The sequence below is a fragment of the Lemur catta genome, chromosome 2, assembly GCF_020740605.2.
Source record: "Lemur catta isolate mLemCat1 chromosome 2, mLemCat1.pri, whole genome shotgun sequence".
Lineage (NCBI taxonomy): Eukaryota > Metazoa > Chordata > Mammalia > Primates > Lemuridae > Lemur > Lemur catta.
In genome coordinates, this window is record NC_059129.1 from 1,129,970 (window position 1) to 1,139,586 (window position 9,617).

General features: G+C 70.7%; 2 protein-coding genes across 15 annotated transcripts; one reads left to right on the forward strand and one right to left on the reverse strand.

The window, feature by feature from the left end:
* Window positions 1-294: 294 nt before the first annotated feature.
* On the forward strand, window positions 295-1,234 carry PERCC1 (proline and glutamate rich with coiled coil 1). Its single transcript, XM_045541070.1, has one exon. It carries the CDS (start codon window positions 295-297, stop codon window positions 1,123-1,125), a length of 831 nt encoding a protein of 276 aa, XP_045397026.1. The 3' UTR covers window positions 1,126-1,234.
* A 509-nt stretch (window positions 1,235-1,743) lies between these two features.
* CCDC154 (coiled-coil domain containing 154) lies at window positions 1,744-9,596 on the reverse strand. Of its 14 annotated transcripts, XM_045541081.1 has the most exons (16): window positions 9,124-9,596; window positions 8,555-8,768; window positions 8,286-8,475; window positions 8,011-8,057; window positions 7,632-7,724; window positions 7,210-7,333; window positions 5,931-6,032; window positions 5,591-5,859; window positions 5,149-5,263; window positions 4,915-5,052; window positions 3,632-3,751; window positions 3,341-3,417; window positions 2,903-3,020; window positions 2,371-2,457; window positions 2,027-2,208; window positions 1,774-1,914 (listed from the first exon to the last, which is right to left on the reverse strand). In XM_045541081.1, exons 1-16 carry the CDS (start codon window positions 9,242-9,244, stop codon window positions 1,779-1,781), a joined length of 2,133 nt encoding a protein of 710 aa, XP_045397037.1. In that variant the 5' UTR covers window positions 9,245-9,596; the 3' UTR covers window positions 1,774-1,778. The 14 variants fall into 14 exon arrangements, 12 of the variants coding, with proteins under 12 accessions (XP_045397036.1, XP_045397035.1, XP_045397032.1 ...); XM_045541080.1 differs by having other exon boundaries at window positions 1,744-2,208; window positions 7,632-8,057; window positions 8,555-9,222; window positions 9,341-9,596; XM_045541079.1 differs by lacking the exon at window positions 5,149-5,263 and having other exon boundaries at window positions 1,744-2,208; window positions 7,210-7,484; window positions 7,632-8,057; window positions 8,555-9,222; window positions 9,341-9,596.
* Between the last annotated feature and the right edge of the window lie 21 nt (window positions 9,597-9,617).

Below are 9,617 nucleotides of genomic sequence, written 5' to 3' on the forward strand. Positions count from 1 at the left end.
CCCCAGGCCCCCGGCCTGCACTCCTGCAGGCCTCCCCTCGGCAGCCACCCGCCTCGTGCCCCGGTGCCCGCCTGTCTCTCCTCACACCTCAGCCCTGCGGAGCTCAGCGCCCTCACCCAGCACGGCCTGCAGTGGCCCATCCCCCAGGGAGGGCGGGGGCCCCAGGGGAGGCCACACAGGTGTGGGGTCCGCGTGCATGGCCAGCTGGACAGACAGCCTGCCCACCCCTGGCTCCCCCCCCCCCAGACAGCACCTGCCGCCTCACAGGCCTCAGAAGCAGGGGACAGCGAGGAGATGGCCGCTGGTGTGATCCGGCCCCTGTGTGACTTCCGGCTGCCCCTGCCGCCCCACCGCTCCTTCCTGCCCTCAGACCTGGAGCCCCCAGAGACTTCGGAGGAGGAGGAGGAGGACGACGAAGAGGAAGAGGAAGAGGAGGAGGAGGAGCTGCAGGGTGAGGGACCAGGGGGCTGCAGCCCGGCCCCCCAGTGCTCAGGCTGGGCCGGGGCCACCCCGGAAGCAGCCTCTCAGGGTCCCGGCCGCCCCGAGACGCCGCTGCAGCTGCTGCGGTTCTCCGAGCTCATCAGCAGTGACATCCAGCGGTACTTCGGCCGCAAGGACAAGGGGCAGGACCCAGATGCCTGCGACATCTACTCCAACGGCAGCCCGGCCGGCAGCTCCGCCGGGGAGCTCTACTGCGCCGACCTGGTGCGCCTGGCCCAGGGCAGGCCCCGGGAGGAGGAGGAGGAGGCCCCCGAGCCCGGGGTCTGCTCACCTGGGGGCCCCGGGGGCCAGGCGCACAGGCTGAGCCTCGGCAGGGACAGGGCACAGCCGCTGGGACCCCTGGCCGAGCTCTTCGACTACGGTCTGCGGCGGTGCGCGGGGCCCAGGGCGCCGGGGGGCCGCAGAATGAGGCTGGAGCGCAAGTACGGCCACATCACCCCCATGACCCAGCGCAAGCTGCCCCCGTCCTTCTGGAAGGAGCCGACCCCCAGCCCCCTGGGCCTGCTCCACCCTGGCATGCCCGATTTCAGCGACCTGCTGGCCAGCTGGTCAGCGGAGGCCTGCCCCGAGCTGCCCGGTGGGGGGGCCCAGGCCCTGGAGGGGACCCAGCTGGCTGAGGCCTAGTGAGCGGGCTGGGGGCGGCAGGGGCTCCTCCCTATGGCAGCCCCCTCCCGGGACAGCCTCCCTGACCGCTGCACCCAGGGGTCCCAGCAGGACAAGGTGGGCACAGGCAGCCGGGAGCAGGGCCGGGCTCACGCTGAGGCCTGGAGCCGCCGCGGCCAGGGGCCTCCGGGCTGGGAAGGGGCAGGAGCAGGGGGTGCCCCTGGCCCTCGGCCCCAGCAGGGCCCCCCAAGGGACACAGAGGCCCTCAGAGCTCTGCCCACAGCAGGGGGGACCCGGGCAGAGGCTGCAGCTACCCCGAGGTCATAGGCTCAGGGGGCTCCACACATGCTGAGCCCCCCAGGGGAGCCCGAGCTCCGCCAGGCCTGAGAGCCCAGGTGGGCGGCCAGGGCAGCCGAGGGCAGAGCTGGCGGGAAGGGAACAGACCCAGGCTGTCTGCTCCCCGCTAGTGCTGAGGGCGGGAAGTGCTTGCGGCCGGGTCTGGGGACCCCAGACGGGTCGGCCACTGGGCTGGGGCAGGAGAGGAAGAGCCCCGGGGTCACGGACTGAGCCCCTGGGGTCTGGGCCACTCCCACTGCCGGGGCCTCTGAAGCCCTGGTCAGCCCCGTGGGCCCTCGGAGGACGTCACCACAGGCATCAGGGACCCGCACGACAGGTCAGGGCACGTTTATTTCTGTGGGAGGAGCAAAGGCGAGAGGCGCCACGCAGGCTCCGCTGTGGGGCGGCCGCAGGACCCCTCCCGGCCTCCACTGGGCCACCAGGCTCAGGAGCGTCACCTTCCACTGCAGCCACCTGCCAGGGACGCGACTCAGGGCCCTGACCCCTGCCCAGCCCCCACCCCCGGGGGCTCCACCCCGACGCCCACCCCGGAAGGCCGGCGGGGGCTGTGTGGGCTCCGTCCCACCTCGTGGCCTGGTACACGCCCCAGCGGTTCACGGGGACCTCGCCGGGGGCCACGTCCTTGACGAAGAACCGCTGCCTCCCCGGGGACGTGTGTGCCTTGCGGCTGCCCAGCGCCCGCGCCCAGGGCCCCTCCTCGCCCCACAGGCGGGCGCTGTCCCGCAGGGCTGCCATCTTCTGCGCGCGCTGGGGACACAGGACACAGGGGGCCGTCACCGCAGCCGGCCCGGCACACGCGGGGGCTTATCTCCCTTATCTGCAGGGAGACGCCAGACGCAGGCAGAGGTGGGGCCGTGGGGCGGGCGGTGGGTCAGGCCCCCCTGCCCAGGGCCACCCCGGGCCCCTCACCAGCTTGGTCTCCGTGTTAAACTGGAGGTTCTGGATGGTCCTGTTGGCTTGGATGCTGTTTTCCAGTTTTATTATTTGGTTCTGAAACTAAACACAGCCCCAATTCGGGGGCACAGACCCAGCCAGTCCGCTGGTGTCCAGCTGTCCCCCAGGGCCCCCACCCCCAAGTCACCAACTGCTCGGAGCCTGGGCACGAGCCGCCCCTGCCACAGCCCTCGTCCCCCCGTGGGGCCTGGGCCGAGCCCAGCGAGGTGAGGAGGGCCCTGCATGGCCCTGCGGGCGTCCCGGCCACGGCCCAGGGCTGGCCCTGCCATCGTGGCTGCCGGTGCCCAGCGCTGGGGGCTGCACACGGGTGTCCCCACTTGGAACTTCCAGAGGCCCAGGTGTGCCAGGGCCGCCTGGTTTCGAGGGCTTTGCCCTGTGGCTGGAAGATGCCCCTGGGCTGGGGCCCCAGATCCGCCCACCCCTGGGGGCAGGGGGTCCTCTGGGGTCCCTCCGCTTGGGGTGCCCCCGGCTGGCTCCCGGGTGCTACCGTGGCCATCCTGCCCTGCATCTCGGCGATCTTCCGCCCAGGGTTGTCCTCCTTGAGCAGCTGCACGGCCGACAGCAGGGCGGCCAGCTCCCGCCGCAGGGCCCCGACCTCGGACTCCCTGCGGCACCGAGGCAGGCCGGCTGTGGTGCGCCTGGGGCAGTCCCCGGGCACACAGGTGGCTCTTCTGGCTGCTGCAGGGCTGAGGGAGCTCGAGGGGTGCTCAGCCTTGTGGCCCCTCCAGTGGGGGTGGTTGGGGTCCCAGCGGGTGATGGGGGCCTCGAGGAGCCGTGCAGGCTGCACCAGGGTGGGGGACCGGTGCTGGGCCAGGCCCGGGCGGGGGAGGGGATGCGGTTGCCATGGCACCCAGGCCTGTGGGACCAGCCCCTGACTGTCTGCAGAGCTCCTGCCCCTTCCAGGGCCCAGGGGGCCGGGCCTCACCTCGCCCTGCCTTCGGCAGAGATCCTGATGTCTGAGTCACTCTTGTGCAGGACGCATTTGTCTGAGACGCCTTCTATCTGAAACACGGAGCCCAGAGTGGCGGGCAGCAGGAGCGGCCCCCAGCATGGCCAGCTCAGGGGAGCCCCACACCCGGCCAGGACCAGTTTGGCCAAGGGCAGCCACGGGGGGGTGGGGGGGAAGAATTTAGACCCACGCCCCGCCCGAGGTCTAAATCCCTCCAGGCTGGCTGTGCCCCTGCAGGCGTCGCCTGTGGCTGCGGCCCTCACCCACCTGCCGGGGCAGGCCGTCCACCTTCTCCCACAGCCCCTGCAGCTGCACAGCAACCTCCTTCTGCCACCTGGCCAGGTCCTCCAGGGACTTCCTCTCCGCACCTTCCCATTCGGTCTTTGCCTGGGATACAGACACCCAGTGAGGGCCGGAGCCCACAGAGGGAGGACGCATGGGCGGGTGGACGCGTGGGCAGGAGGACGCGTGGACAGGTGGATGTGTGGGCAGGAGGACGCGTGGACGGGTGGATGCGTGGACAGGTGGACGCGTGGACGGGTGGACGCGGGCGGGGCCTGCAGGAGCCAGAGCACAGGGAGGCCCCAGGAGTTCGGCTCCGGGAGCACAGGCAGCCCCACGTCCACCGCTGACTCTGAGCACGTTTGTGCACAGACTGGACAGACATGTTTGGGGACAGACATGCTGGAAGGGCCAGGGCAGCCGCAGGGCCCTCCCAGGTGGGGCCGCCAGGCGGGGCAGAGCCACGTCCTGGGAACAGCCCCTGCAGCCCTTGCAGGGTCAGTGGGGACAGACAGCGCAGATGGCCTGGCCATGGCTGGAGAGGGGAGGGAGGCCGAGGTCAAGGGTCGCCGGGGGCCGCAGGGCAGGCCGGGGCATGGAGCCCCGACACCAAAGGGTGGACCCCGTGTCCACGGCAGTGTTCACAACAGACAAGACGTGGAAACAAGCCTCACGCCCACGAGCAGACGAGGGACAGTCCCCACGTGGTCCAGCCACGCGGTGAGACAGGGCTCGGCTGACATGGGCCACTCCACAGGGACCTGCCAGCGTGACGCTCAGCGAGGGTGGCAGGCACAGCAGCCACACGCTGAGACTCCACGTGTATAAAATGCCGGAACTGCAAATCCGTGGAGACCGCGGGCTCCCGGGGTGGGGGCGTGGCTAATGGGGTGATGGCGACGCCCTGAAACTGACTGTGGTGGGGGCTGCACCGCCCCCAGAACACCCGGGAACACCCGGGAACACACCGCACACTGCGGGAGGGGAAGCTGCGAGCCGTGAACTCCATCTCAATAAAGCTGTTCACAAACGAAAGAACGTGGCGCCCGCCTGACCCTGCCACGAAGAGCCCCCGTCGGCCCCCAGAGGCTCTGGGGCCTGGGGCACGGGTCCACCTGGCCTCAGTGCTGGGCTGAGGCTGTGGCAGGGGACGTCCTCGGGGCGCGGGTCCCCTGGGCCCTGCGGACTGCCAGTGGGAGGGGAGGGAGGCCCGGGACCTGGCCAGGGCTCCCCCCTGGGCGCAGCCGTCTGCCCGCCGCCCGGCTCACCTCCGACAGCCGCAGGCCCAGCACCTGCCCCTGCAGGTCCAGCCTGCAGCTCAGGGTCAGGAACTGGTCACTCAGGTCCTTCAGCTGTGCAGCCAGCTGGGCCACCGAGGCCTCCAGGACCTGGCTCTTCTCTCGGAGCTGCGGGGACAGGGGTAGGGCAGGGAATCCCGGCTCAGAGCCCGTCCCGTGTGCCTGGGCGACCCCGCTGGGGGCCCGGCCCGCCGAGCCGCTCACCGCAGCCAGCTGGCCGCACGTCTCCTGCAGGGCCCGCCGCGCCGCCTCCAGGCCCTCCTGCACCTGTGAGGCCAGCTCTTCCGCCTGGCCCTCCTGCAAGCGCCCCTTGGCCTCCCTGGGGGGTGGTGCCATCGAAACTGCCCCTCAGCACTGGGCCAGGGAGGGGATCCCGCCTGCTGGCTCTGGAACCTTCCGGGAGACCCCACGCTGAGAGGGGGGTGCTGTCATGGTGCCACCAAGACAGGGCTGCATCCCCGCTGCCCCAGTGTGGGACAGGCTGGGGAAGGGACGGGAGCCCCCACGGGGAAGGTCCCCCTGGGCCTAGCGCTCTGCTTGGGGCTGCCGGGGGAGGCAGGGCCAGCGTGGCCCGCTCCTGAGTGGGGTGAGGGTCCCCCTGGCCTGACAGCCCCCGAGGCCCCAGCACAGCCTGGGGGACACCCACAGAGCCTTCTGCTCGGCCAGCAGGACGCGGTTCAGCGACGCCTGGTTCTGCTGCACGAACTTGGTCAGCTGGACCACAGCCGCGTCCAGGCCCCGGCACTGCTCCAGGAGGTGGGCGTCCTCCCGCCGGCCGGGCCCCGCCTTGCACAGCCCGCACTGGGCCTGCAGCCGCTCCTCCATCAGCTCCCGCAGCGCCCCCCAGCGGCCCTCCAGCTCCTCCCGCAGGCGGCCCTCCAGCCGCAGCCGCGAGCTCTCCGCCGCCTTCATCCTCTGCGGGGAGAGTCCGCTGAGAGTCGGGGCGGGCAGGGGCGGGGCGGGCCGGGCCGGGCCGGGGCGCCCACCTTCTCCAGGGCCAGGAAGCTCTTCTGAAGGAAGCCGCACAGCTTGGCCTCCCTCTTCAGGAAGCGAAGGCTCATCTCCTCGCCGAGCGTGGTCACCTGGGCCTGGGGACGGTCCACATCGTCCCTGTGTGGCCTCTGCTGGACGTCGGGGGCCCAGGGGGGCCAGGCAGAGCCCTCGGGGCCCTGTCTCCCCCCGGACAGCCGCTTTCCTGCTGCACTGGGGTCTGGGGTCCTGAGTGCAGGGGTGCGGGTGAGGTGCAGAACCCCCCCCCCCCAAAGCTCTATCTGCTGAGCCCCTGCGGGCCCCCCGGGAGGTGCCTGGAGCAGGTCTCTTTCCATAAGGAGCCAGACAGCAAACGCTCCAGGCTCGCAGGGTCTCTGCCGTGGCCTCCCGACGCTGCAGTCACAGCCCCCAAAGTAGCCACGGACAAGATACAAACGCTGTTCGTGGCCGTGCTGATAACTTTACGTACAAAAACAGGCAGTGGGCCTCAGCTTGCCGACCCCGGCCCTAGAGAGCACTCAGATGCCCCCATGCTCAGGGACAGGGCCGGCACCACCAGGGGGGAAGCTTCCCCCACTAGCGGCCTAGCACCTCCCGCCTTCTCCTCCGAGCCACTGTGCTGACTGCCCACGGGCAAGGAGGGGCCGGCCCTGGGCAGTGGGGCTGTGCCGGCAGCCGCTGGGGTACACTCGCGGCTCCCCCGTCCCCCCGCCCCGGAGCAGACTGCAGCCCCTGGCCTCTGTTTGCAGAGCTCGAGACCCGGGCTGCAGGGACACGCGGTGCCTGGTCCCCTCCCCACCCCAGAGCAGAGGCCCCTCCTAAGGCCACAGTGGAGGGGAAGCTGCGCCAGCCCTGTGAGCAGGACCCCCGTCCTAGGGACTCGCACCCCAGGAAGGTGACCTCCACTGAAAATGGCCGTGGAGGGCTTCAGGGCTCTGATGTTCGATTTCTCGATCTGGGCGCTAGTTGTGTGGGTGGCAGCGTGCACGGGGCCACACCATTCCACAAGCTTCTGCCACGAAGGATGCCCACGTCGGCCCCTGCCGGCCACACATGGCTACTGAGCACGTGCGATGTGGGGCGTGCGACTGAGGAGCTGTTTTGAATTATCTGAACTGTGTCTAACTCTAGTGGGCAGAGCAGCCACTGCAAGGGACAGCACAGGGCTCGGGGTCCTGCCAGGGCCGACCACGTGGACAGAACAAAAACAGAGCTGGCAGGAGGGAGGGCACAGGCTGTGAGAGTTGGGGACTCCTGCGGGCCTCCAGGCCGTACCTGCATCCTGGCCACCTCGTGGCCCACCCGCTGGCTGGCGTCCTCCTGGCCCCTCTGCAGGGCGCTGCAGGCTGCCTCCCGGCTCTGCTCCTCCTGCCTCAGCAAGTCGGTCAGCTTGGCCACCCTGGGGACATTGGCTGCGGGTCGCAGGGCCTGGCTGGGGAGCCACCGGGAGGCTGGGGGGCCACTGGACCTTGATCCCTCTGGGGCCGGGGACGACCTCCCGGCTGGCCAAGCGGGAAGCACACGGCCCCGCCCGGGCACACGCAGAGGGGCTGGAGGACGGGAAGGGGCAGGGCCAGGCTGGAGTCACCTTCCCCACGGGGGTCCCGGCAGCCAGCAGCTCAGCGAGGGCAGGGGACGTCCTGCTGGCAGTGCCAATGACCACCAGATGACGGCCCAGAGCCGTCCCCAGGGCCCACCTGAGGGCCATCTCCTGCTCGGCGTCCTTGCGCTCGGAGTCCTGCAGCGTCTGCCTCCTGACCTGCCTCAGGGCTTCCCGTACCTCCACCAGCCTGGCACACAGGGGCCGCTTCCGACAGGCCCAGAGCTCGCGGGGCAGTCTTTGGGGGCTGGGGGTCCCGCCGGGGGGGCTCCTGCTGCCGGCCTCCCACTGTGTCCCCACCATGGGCTGCCGAGGCGCCGTCAGACCCAGGCCTCTCTGCGGGGCCCACACACGTGTGTTGCTCACCGAGCAAGACAACCCACCGGGGAAGGGGCTCTGGCGCCGACCACTGCCTTCCGGAAGCCCAATCCCCCCCCTCCCGCCAAGGCTGTGCTTGAGAGCGTATGTGGAGGTACCTTTGGTCCAGGGCCTGCATCTGGTTCTGGCTCTGGGGGCCAGGGGGCTGCGAGGAGGAGGGCAGGGGCTGGCACAGGTCCAGGGCTGCCACCTGCCCTGAGTCCTCCCAGCTCAGACACATGGCGCGAGAGCCCGGGCACAGGGGGCTCCCCCCGCTAGGGGACCTGGGCTCAGGGCCTGGGCAGCGGGGGCAGGGCAGGGCTCAGGGTGACGGAGCAGCGGCCCCCAGCCCCCGGCAAGTGCGAGAGCTCGAGCTGTGGGGGGGCCTGCCAACCTCTGGCGTCTCCTTCTCAGGGGCGGGAGCCGCCCGCTGCACCTCCTGCTGCAGCCGCTGCAGCTCCGCGTCCTGCACCCGCACGAGGGCCCGCACCTGCAGCAGCTCCCGCAGCAGGCCCAGCGTGGCGTGCTCGCGGCGCTCCTCCTGCCCCCGCAGGCAGGCCACCTCCGCCTGCAGCGAGGACACCCTGGCCAGGGCACGGGCAGGACAGGGTCAGGCTGTGTCCTCGAGCGTGGGTCCTCCCGCCCCCAAGCCCGCAGACTCACCACTGCTCCAGCTGCTTCCAGTGCTTGGCACTGTCCTGCTCGGGGACAGAGGCGGTGGACGCCAGGTGGCCGGACGCATCCCTCTCTGATGTCTCCAGACTCCAGGGCTCAGGGCTGGCCAGGCTTCCCGCCAGGAGCCCCAGGTCCTCTGAGGTGACAGTGCTCACCTGGGAGGGGGGCGATGCCCCCGAGGAGGGGCCGCTGTCAGCTGGCTCTGCAAGAAGGTCGTTGGGAGCTCACCCCTGGGGGGCACTGGCTCCCACTGCAGCGCACGGCGGATGACAAGGACCCAAATCGCTGCAGGACACCACCCTGAGCTGGCACAGCTGGGGCCAGACACAGGCTTGGCTCAGAGGCGGCCAAGGATCTGCCTGAGGACACCCAGCTCGGGGCAGCAGAGACAGAACGGTGCCCCACCTGGCCAGCTCCAGAAGAAGCCCCCAGGGGCCAGGAAGCAGAGCCGTCCGTGGGGCCCACTGGTGGCCAGGCCCTTCCTGGACCTTGTTTCTCCAGCTGGGGCCCCCCCAGCAGCAGCTCACCTGGCAGCAACTCACCTGGTGGCAGCTCACCTGACATAACTTCACCAGCAGCCGTGGCCCTGCTGGTCGTCCGGAGCCCACAGCAGCCCAGGGCAGGGGGGTGCTGGCTGGAGGGAGGCGGGGGTCGGGCTGGACGCGGGGTGGGGAGCATGTGGGGTGAGCTCTGCCCTCACATCTCGCCTCTTTCCCAGAGGGTCCCCGGGGAGGCAGGTGCGGCTGGGCTATTCTGGAACCTTCCTTTCCTTACCAGAACCTCATGACTTCACGGCCCAACTGCCAGTAGAACCTGAGCCCTCAACCTCCCGTTCCCGCAAGGCCTCTCCAACTGCTGCTTCTGGAAGAATCCAAGGGGCGCCATTTCGGGGGGGGCACAGGGGAGCATCTGTCAGCGGTGGGGGAGGAGGGACTGGCCCAGGCCCGAGGGGAGGGACGCCAGCAGAGTGACCGGCCAGCGGGCCGAGCCCAGGACAGACCAGCCCTGTGCACACCGGGGAGCAGAGGCCCCAGGCCCAGAGCTCACGGCC